Source organism: Cajanus cajan, chromosome 5, assembly GCF_000230855.2.
Source record: "Cajanus cajan strain Asha chromosome 5, NIPB_CcT2T_4, whole genome shotgun sequence".
NCBI lineage: Eukaryota > Viridiplantae > Streptophyta > Magnoliopsida > Fabales > Fabaceae > Cajanus > Cajanus cajan.
Window position 1 is genome coordinate 42088608 of NC_138521.1, and position 22514 is coordinate 42111121.

Here is a 22514-nt window from a genome sequence, read left to right on the forward strand (position 1 = left end):
TAAATGACACTCCAAATTACACTTAGATGCACCTTAGGTACCTGAATTTTCGGAGTAGCACATGGGAGCCAAAATTTGAATTCAAATTTCAAATTTGAATTCAAATTTTGGGCGCCACATGTCACCTTTTGATTTAGGCGCCCAAAGTGTGCAAAACCGAGCTTACTTAAGTGTTTCCTTTACCATTTGTATTTACTTTTGAACATTATAGAAATTTGTGAGCCATTGGCCGAGTTTCCTCTCTCAAAAGTCTCCAACCTCTCACCTTCAAAAACCCTAGGCTAGTTGTCTACTTTCCTACTTTTTGAAGTGAGAATCCATTGATGCTTGAGCTTGGATGCTTCCCTCCTAAACTTTGGAAGAGTGTATCCGTGAGTTCATAGTCTTCAAGTGTTCTTAGTTGTGGAATCAAGTCTCCTTTGAAGAAGATCCGGCCTAAGCAAATCCGTGGAGAAGAACTACCTTCACTTCTCCTAGTTTTGCTATCGTCTATCCTTCCTCAAATGAAGCCAAACCCAATCCCCTACTTCAAAAGTGATTTTCTTTCTTCCTTTGTTGTTGTATTTGGCATATTTTTGTGTTTGCTTTTCAATTTGACTCTTGATCTTTTCATGATATTTCTTAATAAAATCCGCCGAAGATACTCCTTCTTTGTGAAACAAGGAAGGGGTATTAGGAAGGGGTAATAGATCAAGATGAGTTATTGGGTTAAAGCCATAGACAACTTCAAAGGGTGAAAGATTAGTAGTCTTATGGACTACTCTATTATATGCAAATTCTAGATGGGGGAGACAATCATCCCAAGTTTTCTTATTCCCTTTAAGGAGTACCCTTAACAAAGTGGATAGGGATCTATTTACTACTTCGGTTTGACCATCGGTTTGAGGATGACAAGTAGTAGAATAGAGAACCTTTGTTCCTAGTTTTTCCCATAGTACCTTCCAAAAGTGACTAAGGAACTTAGCATCCCTATCGGACACAATTGTTTTGGGTAGACCATGCAAGCGGACCACTTCCCTAAAGAAAAGTTTAGCTATATAGCTAGCATCATCCACTTTGTGGCATGGTATAAAATGAGCCATTTTGCTAAAACGGTCCACTACCACAAAGATGGAGTCAAATCCCCTTTGATTCCTTGGAAGTCCAAGCACAAAGTCCATACTAATATCTACCCAAGGGGAGCTAGCTATAGGAAGGGGGGTATAGAGTCCATGAGGCATTACTCTCGATTTAGCTTTTAAACAAGTAATGCACTTGGAGCAATGCCTTTGGACATCTATTCTCATGTGTGGCCAATAAAATTTAGTCTTTAAGAAACTTAGGGTTTTGTCAACCCCAAAATGGCCCATGAGACCTCCTTCATGACTCTCTTTGACCAAAAGCTTTCTAATGGATCCTTGGGGTATGCAAAGTTTGCCCATTCTAAAAAGATACCCCTCAAAAAGATAGAATCCATCAAAAGGCTTTTGGAGACATTTGGCATAAGTGGCTTGGAAGTCTAAATCAAGCTCATACAATTCCTTTACATCATCAAAGCCAAGTATTTGTGTTCCTAAGGTGGAGAGCAAGGTATGCCTCCTTGAAAGAGCGTCGGCTACCACATTGCTCTTTCCCTTCTTATATTTGATGATGTAAGGGAATTGTTCAAGATATTCCACCCACTTTGTATGCCTTTTATTCAACTTCCCTTGCCCTCTAAGATACTTAAGTGACTCATGGTCGGTGTGTATAACAAATTCTTTAGTCACTAAGTAGTGTTCCCAAACTTGTAGAGCTCTTATGAGAGCATAGAATTCCTTGTCATAGGTGGGATAATTCAAGGTGGCCCCATGGAGTTTTTCACTAAAGTAAGCAATGGGGTGACCTCCTTGAAGTAAAATAGCACCTATGCCTAGACCGGATGCATCACATTCTAGCTCAAAGGTTTGGTCAAAATTTGGTAGAGCTAGAATGGGTGCATTGGTGAGTTTCTCTTTTAGGTTTTTGAAAGCCTTTTCTTGGGATTCACCCCAAAGGAAGGGTACATCCTTCTTAACAAGCTCATTAAGAGGGGATGCAAGTGTGGAGAAGTCTTTTACAAACCTTCTATAGAAGCTAGCTAAGCCATGAATGATAGAAAAGAATGGCACAATCCAAGAGGGGGGGTGAATTGGATTCAATGACCCTTTAAAAATTTATCAGTGTATTTTGGATCTTAATTTCAATCAAAACTTTTCTATGACAGAATTTCCAAATGAAGCCCTCCTAAAGACTTGTTATGAAAATATGAATGCAATGTGCTCACTTGATTACAATATAATGAGGTTCAACAATAATGTTCAATTACAGATTTAAACCATCAAGATTCACATACACTTGTTAATCAAGTTTTATCTTCTTTAATATTCAATTAAGCAATTACTCAAAGTAAGAGATAAGGTAGAAGAAGATTGCACAAGTCTTTTATACTGGTTCAGCCACTCCACATGTGACCTACATCCAGTCCCTAATCAACACCTGATTAAGATTTGTTCCACTATCTTTAATGAAGAAGGTTTACAAGCAAACACACATGCATATACTTCTATACTAAAGATAAGCACTTTCTTGACCCCAAGAAAGCACCCCTTGTAGAACCCACTACAAGAAACCTTATTACTTGAGAAACCCTTCTCACGATTTCCCACAAAGATTCACAAAGAATAAAAGGAATGAATTCACCTGCAATTCTTGAACAAATTTTTATCTTCCCCTTTCAAGAATATAATGATGATGATCTTCTATCAAAGCTTTTCACAAACGTTTTCACTCTTGGATTTCACAAAGAAAACTCTCCAAGATGTCACAAAGACTCAAAAACGTTTTTCACAAATTGTTTATCAGTTCTAACTCATGTCTGAAGTTTCTCAAAGTTCAAACTATTTATAAAAGTTTCAGACACAGATAATCGATTATTTTAAAGAATAATCGATTATTTTGTTCTTCAGATTTTCTGGAAATCAACCAAGAACAATATAATCGATTATTTAGCTGGATAATCGATTATTCCAGAGAGTTGTTCCTGGGATAATTGATTATTTCGGCAAATAATCGATTATTACAGCAAGGCATTCCACTTAGCCTATTTGCTGAAATAATCGATTATATTTAACAATAATCGATTATTTTGAGTTAGTTTTTGAAACTTCATTTTAAGACTCAAAATAACTTTCCAATGTTTTTAACTCATCATCATATACTCTCTACTTGGTTTAGATAAGATTTGATTATGCACAAAGCATACTAAGCACACAAAATATAGAAACACATTCACAACAATTTATATCCTAAGTTCTATTACATAGCTCCAACTCATAGCATTTTCTTGACTCTTCTTTGACTTTGTTTTTGTGCTCCAAGTTGTTGTTCTCATGTTGTGATCATCAAAACTCTTTAAGCTCTCCTAAGCTCAACAATGAAAACTTCTAACTTCTCCAACACTCTTTTGGGTGGGCCATTCTTGGATAGCCTTTATTTTCTCGGAGTCAACTTGTACTCCCTCTTTGCCAACTATGAAGCCCAAAAAATTTACTTGTTCTTGGCAAAAAGTACATTTTTCAAGGTTGGCATAGAGATGGTTGATTCTAAGAATTATTAGGACTTTCCTTAGATGTCCAAGATGTTCATCTAAGGTCTTACTATATACAAGGATGTCATCAAAGTAGACAACCACAAATTTTCCTATGCAATCCCTAAGAATATGATTCATTAGGCGCATGAAAGTACTAGGGGCATTAGTGAGGCCAAAAGGCTTCACTAACCACTCATATAAACCAAATTTGGTCTTAAAAGCGGTTTTCCACTCATCACCCTCTTTGATTCGAATTTGGTGATAGCCACTTTTAAGGTCAATCTTGGAAAATATGATGGCCCCATGTAATTCATCTAACATATCATCTAGCCTAGGGATTGGTGTAGACCCCTAAAATTGTCCGGGTCGGAAATAAAGCTCAAAGACTCTCGAAGACCGAAGGAAAGTCAGCCGGAAGGACTCCTGGAAGACACTAGGATGATTCTTTGTAGGTCTAGAAGTCTTAGAGTAGCTTAGAATAAGGGTGTGCGAGGATTGGAGCTCAATACACCCTCCCAGAGGTTCAGTACGGCCGTACTGAGCCATTTGAACTGCAATACGGCCGTAGTGAACTCAATACGGCCGTACTGAAGTTTTTGAACTTCAGTACGGCCGTACCAAATTCAATACGGCCGTACTGTAGTTCAAAATGGCTTAGTACGGGCCGTACCAAATTCAATACGGCCGTACTGTAGTTCAAAAACCCAGTACGGGCCGTATTGACCTCCCAGGCCGTATTGCGCCTCAATCCTATAAATAGGACGTCATTTGCACGTCCTCCCACACTTTTGACAGACATTTGGACCCTCTTGCTGAGGATTCTTGGGTTTTTGAGCTATTCTCTGCCCTAGGAACCTCTCTAAGAGCCAACCCGACTAAGTTCTTGAGTCATGAGCCTTGAAGCTTGAGACTCGAACAAGTCGAAGGGTAATCTCTTTGATTTCCATAGTTAATATTTGTTCTAGGGAAAGGAGCGAGCGAGCGTGTAGTGAGAAGGAGCGCCAAAAAGCCTCCTAACTCTTTTTGAATATATAAAAGCACGCTTCAAAGGTTTCTTTCCAAGTCCTTTCTTTTACCGCTTTCATTTATCGCTTTTTGATTGTTGCATTGCACGCTTTCAACATGTAGATAGTTTACTTATAATCGTTCTAATAAATAGGGGTAGTTTAGTAATTTTACGCTATTATTTATGAAATAATCCGTCATAGGGAACCCGAAAGGGGCGTTGTGGGGTGCTAACACCTTCCCCGCGCGTAATCGACTCCCTTACCCAACTCTGGTTGTAATGGCCAAGTTGATTTGTGAAAATCAATTGCCTTATATCTTTTTCCAATATTTTGAGTAAAACATTGCTGGCGACTCCAAGAACCCCTTCTTTTTACGAAAACCACTAATCCATGGAGGGTCCCGCTTGGGATTAACATGGATTGGTGAGAGTCATTTAAACAAAATTGTTAGCTCGATGAGGTCTCATTTTGAGAATAAGTTGTTCTAACAATCCATCATTTTTCAAAACTTAAAAAGAGTCCGACCATCATCGCGAATGCCAAGTGTCCGTTTCGGCGGGTGGCGACAGATGGCGACTCCACTGGGGAAGCCTCGAGAGTCAGTCCCATTTAGTGATGGATTATTTCTAAAATAATAGTCTAAAATTACTTCATTACCCCTCACTTGTATGATAACATGTTTTACATAGTTGGCTTTAATAAATGTTGGATGTTTAAATTTACGCAATTGTTTGAAATACAAACTGCACACGAACCTTTGCACACAACAGTTCCCTCTATACCCGGGGGCATGAGTGGAAAGCCATAGGGAGTGGATGTTAGTATGGCCGGTTGTCGAATGGGTCTATAGGTGCCCGTAGACCGTTGTCGGAAAGCATCACCCAAGGTGATAACCATGAACTCAAGTCCGACAGTGCGTTGGAGCTTTCCATCGACTTACGACGAGAGGAATTAGGTCCCTATAATGGGGGCACCTTGGGGGCCTTAAACCAGTGAGAATAGTTAGAACCTCCTTGAATATGCACTTGTCTGCAGGATACCCCTACCTCGTGATTCGCTCGTGACTGTTCGTGGATGAGTGAATTGTTTGTGCATTGTTTATGTGACATTGTTTGAGCATACATTGCATTATTTAAACATACAACATTCCCTTTTAAAATAAGAATAAATAGGAATAAGAATCTTCCATTACATGGTGTTAACATCTACCTTCATCACATTCATATAGGTAGTTTCCCTTTTCACCCAAAAAAATACAAAAAACAAAATATCCAAAAAAAAAGATATTTATCCAAACCAAGCAATATCATGCATCATCTTAGGAGCATCCCGAAAACATGATAATGCTTAGTTGAATAAACACAATGCATGCATATTCAACGTCATCATCTCATATCATGCATTCTTATCAAAGATCATGGAGGGATCTAGGTTTGCATTTCATACATCTCTCCTAGTAATTCATTAATAATAGTAATAAAAAGAAAGGATTAAGCGATGCGTATGTTCAGAATGGATCGCACGCCGTTTGTTATTAAGTGTAAGCCAACAACCGCGCCAAGCGAACGCACATCAACTCCGTTGTTGGTAATCAAGACAAATAAAGGGGAAGGTCCGACACCGTTAAGGATCACTACTCCAAGACCTTTTCCCTACGAATCGAATAAGGTTGTGCCATGGATATACGACATCCATTCTTCTGCCGACAGCGATATCTCTAACATCGCTGGACTTGGGGGCATGACTAGGAGTGGCAGGATCTACACTCCCGAAGATCTTCATGATAAAGCTCCCAAGAATAAAGAAAAAAAAAAGAAGAAAAAGAAAAAAAAAAGAAGAAAAAGAAAAAAACCGAGGAAAATAAGGAATCCGACGAGGAGACTGACGAGCTGTTAAAATATATCCGACAGAGCGAGTATTCCATCATGGATCAACTTCATAAGACGCCAGCAAAGATTACTCTGTTGTCGTTGATCCTATGCTCCGAACCGCATCGGCAAGCTCTGTTGAAAGTCTTGAACGAGGCATACGTGTCGCTCACTATCTCCCAAGACAAGTTTGAGGGGATTGTTAGTCACATCACGGCTAATGATCACCTCACTTTCACCGATGAAGAAATCCCCGCTGAGGGAACGAATCACAACAAGCCCTTGCACATCTCTGTAAAGTGCAAGGAATACCACATCGCTAAAGTCTTGGTGGATAACGGATCTTCCTTGAATGTGATGCCAAAAAGAACGTTCGATCAAATGGCAATCAAGGGAATCCAAATGCGCCCGAGCAACATGATCGTCCGAGCTTTCGACGGTTCTAAAAGAGAAGTGGTGGGAGAAATCAATCTTCCAATCCAAATTGGACCCACCATCTTTAATGTCGAATTTCAAGTGATGGACATTACTCCCGCGTACAGCTGTCTCCTCGGCCGACCTTGGATTCATGATGCGAAAGCTGTTCCCTCTACGCTCCACCAGAAAGTCAAATTCATAGTGGGTGACAAGTTGGTGACTGTACAAGCTGAAGATGACATACTCATCAGCAAGCCATCTGCCATACCTTACGTGGATGCAGCAGAGGAAGCTCTAGAAACCGCCTTCCAAGCATTGGAGATTGCCAATGTTGAAACGTTTCCCCGAGAGATGAAGAAGGTAGCCTACATGCTCACCAAGAACGGATACTTGCCTGGACAAGGACTTGGCAAGGATTCCCAAGGAATTCCCGAGCTACCCATTATTAAGGATAATCCGGGGAAACAAGGGTTAGGATACAACCCTAATAAAGATCAAAGGACGAAGAGGAACCAAGATCCTTCTCGACGTTCTTTAAGCCAGATCTTTAGGAAGGCCGGTTCACAAGCGTCAAGGCCGGTCGTCGTCATCAAGTGCTCTTCTCTTTCCGATAGGGATGTATAGACCTGATGACTGTTAGAGATTACTCCTCGGGGACAGCCCGACCCCCGAGCCTCGATAGGGCACATGTTTCCGCTATAATTATAATAAAATCATTCTTTATTATTTCTTATTGCTTCTTTTCTTGCTTGCAATAAATTTCTAGACCACATTATTTTAACCCTGTTTGAATAAGCATGAATGAGGTTAAAATTGTGATGAGGACATGGGCAAGGATTTAGGAGCACTCAAAGGACTTGGAGGACCAATGACTAGGGCAAGGACTAAAAGGGCCAAGGATGCTTTGCAACAAGTTGCGGCCCTTATTCTTGAAGAAATGCCCAATGATGAAGACAAGGCCAAGATGGTGAATTGTATCAAGGATTATGAAGCCTAATTACGCCATTTTCGTAGTGGGTGTTTTTTTTAGTACTTGTAATTAGTAAATAAAGGCCTAAAACTCTTGTTAAAGTGGCTGCCAACTCTTGTTTGGGCTGCACCACTTATTGGGCTAGTTATTAGGCAAGTTGTTTTTAGTTAAATAAGGTCCAAAACCTTTGGGATGAATCAGCCATGAGGCATACCAAAGGGTGCACGAATTTAGCATGTGTTTGTTTTGCATTAGTGGTCATAATTGTTAGGCTTAGTGGAGTTCATTAATTGCCCACTAATGGAGTTCATTAATTGCCCACTAATGTAAGTGAAAGGTCTTGGTTGTAAGCTATATAAGCTGCCCATTGGGATGAATAAGAACATATCAGAATTTGAGTTTTATTAACTGAGAGTGATTCTCCAATTGTTCTTGAGTGATTCAAGAATTTGGGCATATCAAAGGATCATCCACAATTCTTTGTGTGAAGCCTTCCTTGGAAGAGTGATTCTTCCTCCATTCCTTTACCGTTTCCTTCCCTCCATTTCTTGCATCTAATTTCCTTCCCTACATTCCAGAAATTAAGTCTAAGATTTTGAACCCAAAAGATCCTTTTTCAACTCTGGTGCAATTAGGAATCATATCATTTGGTATCAAGAGCTCCGGTTTTTTGGGTTCATCCACATCATTTGCTGGAATTTCTTTGGGTAACATCCTTCCTTGTTATTTCTCATTACCATTGATATTACCTTAGTGTTCTTTCTTTATTTGCTGAACCATTGCAAAAATTAGGCCTTAATAGTGTTAAAAAATATTAAATAAAATAAAATTCGTGCATAATAAAAAAAAAAAAAAAAAGAAGAAAGAGTTGTGGCTGAATGGTTCATGCGTTTAGAACACTTGAAACTCAATCTTTAAGGTAATATTTTGGTTTGGTTGAAGGTTGTTACTAACTTATCTAAATTTCAGTTTTTGATTCCTAATTTTCCTTGTTTTTTTTGAATTTTTGGTGGCTGTTTTGTATTCCTTTTTAAGCCTACCCTAAACCTTGCTTTTAACACAAAAAATTGTGGTTTGTTCTTTGTGTTGTCTACTTTTTTTGAATTGCTTTAAAATAATAATAATAATAAAAAAAAAAAGCCATTAAGAGTGACATACACGAGTGTTCATTTTACGAGTGTAAACAAGTGAGAAGAGTGGTGAGGTCCTATTTTCTTTGTGTTTGTTATTACTCTTGTTTTTGAAGTATGGCAGATGGAAATCATTTGGATGGAACACAAAGACTCTTGTTCGACGCTATTAATGCTCAAATGCAAAGATTATTGAGAGAAAACAATGAAGAGTTGTATGGAAGAATTGAGCGATTAGAGAATCGTGATCATCATGAAGAAGAAAGGAGAGGAAGAAATGGTGGTGCTCCTAGGCAAAACAGAATTGAAGGTGTTAAACTTAATGTTCCTCCATTTAAGGGGAAGAGTGATCCGGAAGCCTATGTGGAATGGGAACTCAAAATAGAACATATTTTCACTTGTAACAATTATGATGAAGAGCAAAAGGTGAAACTTGCAGCAGCGGAGTTCTCGGACTATGCACTTGTGTGGTGGAATAAGTTGAAAAGAGAAAGGTTGAGAAATGAAGAGCCTTTGGTGGAAACATGGGCTGAAATGAAAAGGCTCATGAGGAAACGTTATGTGCCGGCTAGCTATGCTAGAGATGTGAAATTTAAACTTCAAAAATTGTCACAAGGCACCAAAGGAGTTGAAGAGTATTACAAGGAATTGGACTTGCTCATAATGCAAGCCAATATTGAAGAAGATCCAGAACTAACCATGGCTCGTTTTATTAATGCCTTGAATAACGATATTCGTGATGTTGTTGAATTGCAGGAATTTGTTGAGATAGAAGACTTGCTGCACAAATCCATTCAAGTGGAACAACAACTCAAAAGAAAAAGTGTGACCAAGAAGAGTTCTTCTAATTATAATTCCTATAGTTGGAAGGACAAAAATAAGAAGGAGGTGGCTGCCACTCCAAGCAATCTAGCATCTACTTCTCATGGAAAATCATCCTCTAAGTCCTTAGAACAGCCTCAAAAGAAGAGTAAAGACATAAAATGCTTTAAGTGTCAAGGCATGGGTCATTATGCCTATGAGTGTCCTACCAAAAGGACCATGGTTCTCAAGGAGAATGAAGATTACACTAGCCAATCTGATGTTAGTGAGGAAGAAGAAGGTGACATTGAGGAGGAAGAGGAGGCCCTTGAGGGAGATTTATTGATGATTAGGAGAATGATGGGTAGTCAAATGAGTCCTTTAGAAAGAAGCCAAAGGGAGAATATTTTCCACACAAGATGTTCCATCAATGGAAAGGTTTGCATGGTGATTATTGATGGAGGGAGTTGCGCTAATGTGGCTAGTGCTAGGTTAGTGTCAAAGCTAAATTTAGACACTAAACCACATCCTAGGCCATATAAACTTCAGTGGCTTAGTGAGGATGGAGAGGTGCAAGTGAGGCAGCAAGTAGAAGTGGATATTTCCATTGGAAAATACAAAGATAAGGTGCTATGTGATGTAGTTCCAATGGAGGCCAGCCACATACTTTTGGGAAGGCCTTGGCAATTTGACACTAAAGCCGTCCATGATGGCTATTCCAATAAGATCTCTTTTGTGCACCAAAATAAAAAGATTGTCCTCAAGCCTTTGAGTCCTAAAGAGGTGTGTGAGGATCAAATGAGGATGAGAGAAAAGATTTCTTTGGAGAGAAAAGAAAGTGATCTTGAGAAAAAGAGTGAACAAAAACTTGAGAAAAAAAAAAGTGGAAAGAAAAGGAGCGAAACACTTGAGAGAAAAGAGAGTCTTTTGGCAACAAAGGGTGAGGTGAAGAGGTTGTTCCTTGCTAAACAACCCCTTTATCTAATGTATTGCAAAAATCAGATTTTAAACACTAACGCTTTTGATGAATTGGAAATACCTTCTAGTGTTAAATCTCTTTTGCAGGAATTTCATGACGTTTTTCCATCAAGTGTACCAAGTGGATTACCACCTTTGAGGGGAATTGAACACCAAATTGATCTCATTCCAGGAGCTTCCTTACCCAATAGGCCAGCTTATAGGAGCAATCCACAAGAAACGCAAGAAATTCAAAAGCAAGTGGATGAACTCATGACCAAAGGATGGGTAAGAGATAGCATGAGTCCTTGTGCTGTTCTGGTAATTTTGGTCCCTAAAAAAGATGGGACATGGAGAATGTGTTCTGATTGTAGGGCTCTAAATAACATCACCATAAAATATAGGCACCCAATTCCTAGACTTGATGATTTGCTTGATGAATTGCATGGTGCAAGTATTTTCTCTAAAATTGATTTGAAAAGTGGATATAATCAAATTAGAATTAGAGAGGGTGATGAATGGAAAACTGCTTTTAAAACAAAATATGGTTTGTATGAGTGGTTGGTTATGCCTTTTGGCTTAACTAATGCACCAAGTACTTTTATGAGATTGATGAACCATGTTTTGAGGGAATTTATTGGCAAATTTGTTGTGGTATATTTTGATGATATTCTTGTCTATAGCACTTCTCTTGAATTGCATGTGGAACATTTGAAATCTGTTTTGAAGGTGCTTAAGGAAGAACAATTGTTTGCCAATCTTGAAAAATGTGTGTTTTGTACTGATCATGTTGTATTCCTTGGTTTTGTTGTAAGTTCTAAAGGAGTACAAGTAGATGAGGAAAAGGTTAAGGCCATCCAAGAATGGCCCACACCTAAATCCGTGAGTGAAGTGAGAAGTTTCCATGGTTTGCAAGTTTTTATAGGAGGTTTGTTAAGGACTTTAGCACCTTGGCAGCACCTCTTAATGAAGTAGTAAAGAAACATGTGGTTTTTAAGTGGGGAGGGAAACAAGAGGAAGCCTTTGTTGCTCTTAAGCAAAGGCTAACCAATGCTCCCATTCTTGCCTTACCAAACTTTGCTAAATCTTTTGAAATTGAATGTGATGCTTCCAATGTTGGGATTGGGGCTGTGTTGTTACAAGAAGGCCATCCAATTGCTTATTTTAGTGAGAAGTTAAGTGGAGCTGCCCTTAATTTTTCCACTTATGATAAGGAATTGTATGCCTTGGTAAGAGCTTTGAAAACATGGCAACACTACCTTTTTCCCAAAGAGTTTGTAATACATAGTGACCATGAGTCCCTAAGGTATTTGAAGGGACAAGGCAAGCTTAACAAGAGGCATGCCAAGTGGGTGGAGTTTTTGGAACAATTTCCCTATGTCATAAAACATAAAAGGGGAAAAGGGAACATTGTGGCTGATGCTTTATCAAGGAGACATATATTGCTTTCCACTCTTGAAACTAAATTGCTTGGATTTGAATCTTTGAAAGAAATGTATGCTTCTGATGAAACTTTTGGTGAAATATATGCTGCATGTGAGAAACTATCTCAATATGGGTATTTTAAGCACAATGGGTTTTTATTTAAAGAAAACAAATTGTGTGTGCCTACATGTTCCATTAGAGAATTGCTTGTTAGTGAATCACATGGTGGTGGTTTGATGGGGCACTTTGGGATTAAAAAGACTTTGGAAATTTTACAAGAACATTTCTTTTGGCCTCATATGAAACGTGATGTGCAAAAATTTTGTGAACATTGTGTTGTGTGCAAAATGGCTAAATCTAAACCATTGCCACATGGATTGTATACTCCTTTGCCTACTCCTGAATATCCTTGGATTGACATATCTATGGACTTTGTTTTGGGACTGCCTAGAACAAAGAATGGCAAAGATTCTATTTTTGTGGTTGTTGACAGGTTTTCAAAAATGGCACATTTCATACCTTGCAAAAAGGTAGATGATGCGTGTCATGTGGCTGATTTGTTTTTCAAAGAAGTTGTGAGGCTTCATGGTGTGCCAAGGAGTATTGTAAGTGATAGGGATGCTAAATTCCTTAGTCATTTTTGGAGGACTTTGTGGGGCAAGTTAGGTACTAAATTATTATTTTCAACAACTTGTCACCCACAAACCGATGGACAAACTGAGGTAGTCAATAGAACTTTGGGGACCTTACTTAGGACTGTTTTAAAAAAGAATATTAAGTCCTGGGAAGCAAGTTTGCCTCATGTTGAATTGCATATAATAGGGCTGTCCATAGCACAACAAATTGTTCACCTTTTGAGGTTGTGTATGGTTTTAACCCTTTGACTCCTCTTGATTTATTGCCTATGCCTAACATTTCTGTTTTTAAGCATAAAGAAGGGCAGGCCAAAGCGGACTATGTGAAGAAGTTACACGAACGTGTGAAGGCTCAAATTGAGAAGAAAAATGAGAGCTACGCGAAACATGCTAACAAAGGGCGAAAGAAAGTTGTGTTCCAACCTGGTGATTGGGTTTGGGTACACATGAGGAAGGAAAGATTTCCGGAACAAAGGAAATCAAAGCTTTTGCCAAGAGGGGATGGTCCATTTCAAGTACTAGAAAGAATAAATGACAATGCTTACAAGATTGAATTGCCTGGTGAGTACAATGTTAGTTCCACTTTCAATGTTTCTGATTTATCTCTCTTTGATGTAGATGATGGAGACTTTGATTTGAGGACAAATTCTTCTCAAGAGGGAGGGAATGATGAGGACATGGGCAAGGATTTAGGAGCACTCAAAGGACTTGGAGGACCAATGACTAGGGCAAGGACTAAAAGGGCCAAGGATGCTTTGCAACAAGTTGCGGCCCTTATTCTTGAAGAAATGCCCAATGATGAAGACAAGGCCAAGATGGTGAATTGTATCAAGGATTATGAAGCCTAATTACGCCATTTTCGTAGTGGGTGTTTTTTTTTAGTACTTGTAATTAGTAAATAAAGGCCTAAAACTCTTGTTAAAGTGGCTGCCAACTCTTGTTTGGGCTGCACCACTTATTGGGCTAGTTATTAGGCAAGTTGTTTTTAGTTAAATAAGGTCCAAAACCTTTGGGATGAATCAGCCATGAGGCATACCAAAGGGTGCACGAATTTAGCATGTGTTTGTTTTGCATTAGTGGTCATAATTGTTAGGCTTAGTGGAGTTCATTAATTGCCCACTGTAGACCCCTAAAATTGCCCGGGTCGGAAATAAAGCTTGAAGACTCTCGAAGACTGAAGGAAGATCAGCCAGAAGGACTCCTGGAAGGCCCTAGGAGGGTTCTCTGTAGGTCTAGAGGTCTTAGAATAGCTTAAAATAAGGAAGTGGAGGGAATGAAGCCCAATACGGCCGTACTAAACTTAATACGGCCGTATTGAAGCTTCAATATGGCCGCAGTGAACTCAATACGGCCTATTGAAGTTTCTGAACTTCAATACGGCCGTACTGAAATTAATACGGCCGTATTGAAGCTTCAATACAGCCGCAGTGAACTCAATACGGCCAAATTGAAATTTCTGAGCTTCAATACGGCCGTATTGAACTCAATACGGCCGTATTGAAGTTCAAAAATTTCAATACGGCCGTATTGATTCTGTAGCCCGTATTGGGCCTGTTCCCTATAAATATGACGTCAATTGGACGTCATTTCACACTTTCACACTCAGTTTTGACTCCCTCCTTGAGTATTCTGGGGTTTTTGAGCAGTGTTCTGCCCTAGAAATCTCTCTGGGAGTCGATCCGACGAAGTTCTGGAATTCCGAGCACTTAGCTTGGAGATTCGAACCTAGTCGAAGGGAAATCCTCCGGATTTCCATAGTCAAAATTTTATAAGAGGAGCGAGCGGGCTTGTAGAGCGAGGGAACGCCAAAAAGCTTCCCAGTTTTACGAAATATATAAAAGCACGCTTCAAAGGTTTCTTCTTAAAATCCTTCCTTTTACTGCTTTTTGTGTGCATATTTAATTGTCATCATGTAGATATTTAAAGTATAATCGCTTATAATAAATAGGGGTAATTTAGTAATTTTACACTGTTATTTTAGAAATAATCTGTCATAGGGAACCCGAAAGGGGCGCTGTGGGGTGCTAACACCTTCCCCACGCGTAACCGACTCCCTTACCCAACTCTGGTTGTAATGGCCAAAGTTGATTTATAAAATCAATTGCCTTATCACTTTTTCCAATGTTTTGAGTAAAACATTGGTGGCGACTCCACGAACCCTTTTACTACGAAAACCACTAATCCATGACCGTCTTCGCGACCGCCGAGGCCCGTTTGGGCCGGTGGCGACAGATGGCGACTCCACTGGGGAATTTTCGAGAGTCAGTCCCATTTAGTGACAGATTATTTTTAACAAATAATAGTTAAAATTACTTTATTACCCCTCACTTGTATGATAACATGTTTATCTATTTGGCTTTAATAACTGTTGTATTTTTAAATTTACGCAATTGTTTGAAATAAAAACTGCACACAAACCTTTGCACACAACAGTTCCCTCTATACCCGGGGGCATGAGTGATTAACCATAGGGAGTGGATGTTAGTACGGCCGGTTGTCGAATGGGTCTATAGGTGCCCGTAGACCGTTGTCGGAAAACATCACTCAAGGTGATAACCATGAACTTGAGTCCGACGGTGCGTTGGAGCTTTCCATCGACCTACGACGAGAGGAATTGGGTCCCTATAATGGGGGCACCTTGGGGGCCTTTGACCAAGTGAGAACAGTTAGATCCTCCTTGAATATGCACTTTTCTGCAGGAGACCCCTACCTCGTGATTCGCTCGTGACTGTTCGTGGATGAGTGAATTGTTTGTGTAAATGCTTATGTGCAATTGTTTGTGCATTAATAAATAACCTCGTGATAAGGTCTAAAGAATAATCCCCATGCATGAAAATGTCATGACATGAGAGGAAAAACCAATGTGTGAAAATATAATAAAAGTAAGGAGCATAGGCATCATTATCAATAATACCTCATGCATCCTCATCATCATTTATAGGTTCACTAATACCCTCTCGATGTGAGTGAAAGAGACCCGTGACTATTGAGATTCTCCGTTGTGGAGAGATAATAGCCTAGGGAGGGTGATAAACTTTCATCTTAAAAAGGCAGCGCCTCAAAGATGAAAGATTATCAAGCTCACATCAAGAGTGTATTCATATCATAAATAAGCTAATTAGAATAAACATTCATTTTAGAAAGTGGCTGGTCATCTCTCTGTCCTCACACGCGCAAAGAAAATCAAGAAAATGGAAGCGCTAGAGGAACAAAACAAGAAGCTCACGACCGAGCTTTCACAGCTCAAAGAGCAGATGGCGCAAATGTTGGAACTCATGCGTCACCATAACATTCATGGATCTCATCACAGTGACCATGGGTCCCATCATGAGGGAGAGGAGGAAGAGCATGAAGAAGATCCTCCACATGCCATACCTATTGGGGCTGGAATCATGATTAAAGAGCCCGAAGTTTCAAAAGAACAATTCCACGCCCTCGAGGATCGGCTAAGGGCTATGGAGGGGTATGATTTCGACATCAAAGATGCCGCTGACATGTGCTTGGTGAGGGACATCCAATTCCCTCCCAAATTCAAAGTGCCCGATTTCCCAAAATATGTGGGATCGACTTGCCCCAAAAGTCATCTCACCATGTATTGCCGAAAAATGGCTGCATATGCTACCAATGAAAAGCTCTTGATCCATTGCTTCCAAGAGAGCTTGGCTGACACCGTACTCAATTGGTATATGCAGCTGGATGGAAGTCAAGTGTGCACATGGAGGCAGTTGGCCGACGCCTTTCTCAAGCGCTATAAATATAACATCGACCTAACACCCGATAGGTCCGATCTTCAAGCCTTGAGTAAGACAAATGATGAATCCTTCAAGGCGTACGCCCAACGATGGAGGGAGTTGGCGGCACAAATAGAGCCCCCGCTGTCGGATAAGGAGACGGTGTCCCTATTCATAAACTCGTTGACCGGTCCCTATTATGACAAGATGATAGGGAACACGACAACACTCTTCTCGGACATCATCACCATTGGCGAAAGAGTGGAACAAGGGCTGAAAAGTGGGAAGCTAGCTGGGCTTTCCCAATCATTTGAAGCCAAGAAGACCTACGGGAAGAAGAAGGAGGGAGGAGTCAATGCCGTAAATATTTCTTCATCTTCTTCCACTTCGAAGTCAGGAAAGTCGCAATTCACCCCTGTTAAGAAGTTTGATAAACTTCCGACCACCTACAGCGATCTCCTGCCGAAGCTAGTAGAAGCCAAACTTCTAGCTTACGTTCCACTAAAGAAGATTGATCCACCTCACCCCTATTGGTACAAACCGCAAGACAAATGTCTATACCATTCAGGGGCATCGGGGCATTCAACGGAGAAATGTAGAGCTCTCAAAAATAAGGTCCAAGACCTTATCGATGCAGGGTGGATCACTTTTGATTCAACAACACCCGACGTGAGCAAGAATCCTCTGCCAAAGCAGGAGTAGAGAGAAGAACAAGCCACAATAGGGCCCCTTCATATTTCTCTTTTAGGGACTCATGATCAGTACCCAAGATCATGAGAACCTTTTCATGTAAATAAGGGTTTTTGTACAGTTTTAATACATATCAATAAAGAGGCATATTTCACATATCATTCTCTCTTTTGTTCTTTTCTCTCTTTCCTCATTAACATTAATAAATTCTAAACCTAAACAGAACCAATAAAATAATTATGTCTGTAATTGTTCGCTCTGACCGGGATCCGAAGGTGAAAGGGTTGAGTTGGACAGTGATGAGGAAACCATTTCTCCGGATCTGCAAAGATTGCTAGATCAAGAAGCTCGTCAAGAGAAATTGGAGACCGTGAATTTGGGGCAGGGCCGAAAGATAAAAAAGGTCAATATTGGGACCCATATCGGTGATGAAATAAGGACACATGTTTCCACTATGATTATAATAAAATCATTCTTCATTGCTTCTTTTCTTGCTTATAATAAAATTCTAAACCGCATCATTTTTAACCCTGTTTGAATAAACATGAATGAGGTTAAAATCATCTTAATAATAATAAACCCACATCATTTTGTGTGGAAGTGTACACGACAACTTGGAGCACCTTTCCTTGGCCTCAATAAGTGCCGTCATGGATAAAAAGAAATCCATTCAGGATAAAAATCCTTTAAAATAAAAAAGCTCGACAGGAAACCCAAAAAAGGGGGCTGCACAAAAATAAGAGCAAAAGACCCGCTAGGAATCCCATGGAAGGGTGACCTAGGCAAAAGTTAGGGTTGCAAAAATAAACAAAAACAAAAGTCCGCTAAAACGCCACAAAAGGGTGTTTTAGGCAAAAATAAGGACAATCAAAAAACAAAAGAAATCCATGATGGTACCATGAACCGAATTCAAAAAGAAAGGTTCTAGAGAAGCTATCCAAGTTGTCAAAATCACAATGTCAATAAACAAAGATTTTCTTAACTTCATAAGTGTTTAATCAAACAAGCCTAAACACATAAGCCCACCTTGGCCAAACATTCTTACAAAATCCATTTTTCAAAAATAAAATAATCCCCTCTAAAACACAAACTTTTGAAAAATATACCCTTTCCTTCTTTTCTCTCTTGTCCCAACGATTTTAGAATAATCTAGTGGAAGCATGGAGAAATAAATCATCACTGATAATGGATCTAATCTGAACAACAAAATGGTGGAAGAACTGTGCCAAGAATTTAAGATCCAACACCGCAACTCTTCCCCATATCGGCCAAAGATGAATGGGGCAGTCGAGGCAACCAATAAGAACATCAAGAAAATAGTGCAAAAGATGGTTGTCTCATTTAAAGACTGGCACGAGATGTTACCCTTCGCTTTCCATGGTTATAGGACTTCTGTACGCACATCTACAAGAGCTACTCCATTCTCCCTCATCTATGGGATGGAGGCAGTGCTACCCGTCGAAGTCGAAATACCTTCCCTAAGGGTAATCATGGAAGCAAAACTTTCCGAAGCAGAACGGGTTCAAAGCCGGTATGACCAGTTGAACCTCATTGAAGAAAAACGGCTGAACGCCATATGCCATGGTCAAGCCTATCAGAGGAAGATCAAAAAGGCTTTTGACAAGAAAGTCCACCCTCGAGTCTACCATGAGGGAGAGTTGGTAATGAAGAAATTGCTACCAACTCGAAAGGACAAAACCGGAAAGTGGGCCCCAAATCACGGAGGACCATACGTGGTAAAACGAGCCTTCTCAGGAGGAGCATTGATCCTCACAGACATGGATGGAAAAGAACTTCGATACCCAGTCAACGCTGACGTGGTAAAGAAGTACTATGCTTGAAGACGTTGCTTGCATAGGCCCGCTAGGATGAAAACCCAAAAAGGGCGTCCTAGGCAAAAGTTAGGGCAAAACAAAAAGCCCGCCAGTACAAGGGTACTAGGCAAAACAACGGCAAAATTATCCCCGCTAGGATACGTCCTAGGCAAAAGTTAGGGGCAAAAGAATAAGATGTAAAAGCAAAGCAAGCAACGATCGCTTGAATCGAAAACCGAAAGGCGGTTCAAGTGATTATCTTCTAGAAGCAAGCGTCTTGCAGCATCTACACTCCTGGCTCAGGCCGAAGCAATTAGGGGAACGTAAAGAGCAACAATTACAGATATAATTGTTAAGCCCAATGTATATAGCCTACCCTGGCCAGCCATTCTTTAGAAATTTCCTTCTGTATATCTTTCTGTAAAAAAAAAAAAAACACTTGTGAATATCAAATAAAATATCCATTTGTTTCTTTTCTCTCTTGACCATGTGATTATGCCTCTAAATTGATGTTTCAAAAATTGTACGAAACTCTTTTAATAATCGGTCAAATAAAGAAAATTGGAGGGGTTCCTATAAAATCCATAATCTCCTGCATAAAGGCTCACAAAAATACTCCCTCGCGTCAATGACAGAAAGTCCTCCAAGAAGAAGAGGATAGGGAGAGCCACTCACTTTTCTAAATAAATGAACAAAAATAAAAAAAATTGTATTGCATTTGTGCATCACACACACATTAGTTGCACATTCAAAGACCTTATCATGAGGCAACCGCATAAAATAGAAAAATAGAAAATTGCTTGTGTATGACAGCAGCAAACAAAATGCAAAAATACAGAAAATCCAACAAATCATACAGAATAACTGAGCCTGGAGAGGCTTGCCAAAAAAATACTCGTACAGAATAATTGAGCCTGGAGAGGCTCGCCGAAATAATACTCTCTCAACATAACTGAGCCTGGAGAGGCTTGCCGAAATAATACTCTCTCAAAATAATTGAGCCTGGAGAGGCTTGCCTAAATAATACTCCCGCAAAATAATTGAGCCTGGAGAGGCTTGCCGAAATAATACTCCCGCAAAATAATTGAGCCTGGAGAGGCTTGCCTAAATAATACTCCCGCAGAATAATTGAGCCTGGAGAGGCTTGCCGAAATAATACTCCTTCAGAATAATTGAGCCTGGAGAGGCTCGCCGAAATAATACTCTTTCATCATAACTAAAGCCTGGAGAGGCTTGCAGAAATAATGCTCTCTCAGAATAAATGAGCCTGGAGAGGCTCGCAGAAATAATACTCCCCAGAGAAACCTCAACTCAAGCTCACGGAACGAATCCCCAGCGAGAGCTATCAAAGCAAAATCGACGCAATCCCCAATGGAAGTGCGATCATCCAAACAGTATATACAAGTCAAAGGACTTAACACTTCCTCAGTGGAAGATAGCTCTCCGACTCAAAGCGCTGAGTGAGGCTAAGCCTGCAGAGGCTTCCTAAATAATACTCTGGGATACATAAGATCCCTCATTCCCCAATCGCCTACTCAGAGGCATCCCTGCAAAAGGAGAAAAATCAAAAAAAATATATCAATAAATATTCCCCAAGCGGAATCCGGCACTCAGCCGAACACTGAACCCCAATTCCTCAGTCGCCTACATAAGAGGCACTCCTTCAAAAGGAAAAATCATAAAAAGATCAATAATCATTCCCCAAGTGGAATCCGGCTCTCAGCCTATCATTGAACATCAAGATGATCTGCCTAACAGAAGAGGCCAATCACAAACCAATGACAAAATCCCCTGGCGGATAACAGCCTACACAGAGGCAACAAAATCCAAAAATTAAAAAGAGTTACCCGAATAAGGATAACCGGGATACTCCACCAACGTCCAAAGGACGTCAGCCAATCATAAGGCACTGCTCATCTCAGAAAGAGCATCTTCGTGTCTACACCCCAAGGAAACAGAAATTCCTCAATGGGCGCCAACTACTCAATGGAAAGTTGGGACACAAGAACCTATGAGTAACTGCACATCCCCTAGACGGATCCCTGCGTTATCCAGCCCTCAGTGGCACAAAAATCAAAAATAATCGTCGAAACAGCATCGTGGACTGTGGAGACAAAATCAACATCCAGAATCCCCAGCGGATAACAGCCTACACAGAGGCAGCAAAAATCAGAAAATCAAAAAGAGATACCCGAATAAGGATGAACCGGGATACTCCACCAACGTCAAAGGACGTCAGCCAAACATAAGGCATCGCTCAATTCAAGAAGAGCATCTGTGTCTACACCCCAAGGAAACAGAAATTCCTCAATGGGTACCAACAATGCAATGCAAGTTGGGGCACAGGAACCTATGAATGACTGCACATCCCCTAGACGGATCCCTGCGTTATCCAGCCCTCAGTGGCACCAAAATCAAAATCAAACCGTCAAAGCAGCATCGTGGACTGTGGAGACAAAAATCATCTCAAATCCCTGGAGAGGGCAAACTCACATTGCCAATGTCGTCAAGAACACGGAGGCAGACCCTGGAGAGGGCAAACTCACCCTGGAGAGGGCAAACTTACCCTGGAGAGGGCAAGACTCACGCACAAGTCTGGAGAGGCGACGACTAATACTCACCCCGGAGAAGGCAAACTCACCCTGGAGAGGGCAAACTCACCCTGGAGAGGGCAAGACTCACGCACGAGCCTGGAGAGGCGACGACTAATACTCACCCTGGAGAGGGCAAGACTCACGCTACCAAAGTGACTAGAAGCGCGGAGGTATGCACCAACCTGGAGAGGCTACTCAACAATTTTCCCACCTGAAGACACTACAAGTCGGAAGGATGGCACATTACCCGGACAATTGGGTCAACTCCTTTACTTGTCAATCGGTACACCAAAAGACCGTTTGACTAAGTAAAGGGGGGGCAGCTGTAGACCCCTAAAATTGCCCGGGTCGGAAATAAAGCTTGAAGACTCTCGAAGACTGAAGGAAGATCAGCCAGAAGGACTCCTGGAAGGCCCTAGGAGGGTTCTCTGTAGGTCTAGAGGTCTTAGAATAGCTTAAAATAAGGAAGTGGAGGGAATGAAGCCCAATACGGCCGTACTAAACTTAATACGGCCGTATTGAAGCTTCAATATGGCCGCAGTGAACTCAATACGGCGTATTGAAGTTTCTGAACTTCAATACGGCCGTACTGAAATCAATACGGCCGTATTGAAGCTTCAATACAGCCGCAGTGAACTCAATACGGCCATATTGAAATTTCTGAGCTTCAATACGGCCGTATTGAACTCAATACGGCCGTATTGAAGTTCAAAAATTTCAATACGGCCGTATTGATTCTGTAGCCCGTATTGGGCCTGTTCCCTATAAATATGACGTCAATTGGACGTCATTTCACACTTTCACACTCAGTTTTGACTCCCTCCTTGAGTATTCTGGGGTTTTTGAGCAGTGTTCTGCCCTAGAAATCTCTCTGGGAGTCGATCCG

The 22514-nt window shown here is 40.6% G+C and overlaps 1 protein-coding gene across 1 annotated transcript; it reads left to right on the plus strand.

Annotated features, from left to right (window-relative positions):
- The first annotated feature begins 7749 nt into the window (after positions 1 to 7749).
- Positions 7750 to 13438, plus strand: LOC145957996 (uncharacterized). Its single transcript, XM_083074442.1, has 8 exons — positions 7750 to 7855; positions 9106 to 10565; positions 10848 to 11060; positions 11469 to 11621; positions 11738 to 12045; positions 12658 to 12769; positions 13093 to 13371; positions 13418 to 13438. Exons 1-8 carry the CDS (start codon positions 7750 to 7752, stop codon positions 13436 to 13438), a joined length of 2652 nt encoding a protein of 883 aa, XP_082930568.1.
- Positions 13439 to 22514: the final 9076 nt, after the last annotated feature.

Bases quoted from the DNA above. Each gene is read 5' to 3' on its own strand.
- LOC145957996 (XM_083074442.1), top strand. From the start codon at position 7,750: ATGACTAGGGCAAGGACTAAAAGGGCCAAGGATGCTTTGCAACAAGTT. The intron at 7,856-9,105 runs GTATCAAGGATT...GAAGTATGGCAG, and splicing joins CAAGGCCAAGATGGTGAATT to ATGGAAATCATTTGGATGGA. The intron at 11,061-11,468 runs GTAATTTTGGTC...TCTGTTTTGAAG, and splicing joins TGAGTCCTTGTGCTGTTCTG to GTGCTTAAGGAAGAACAATT.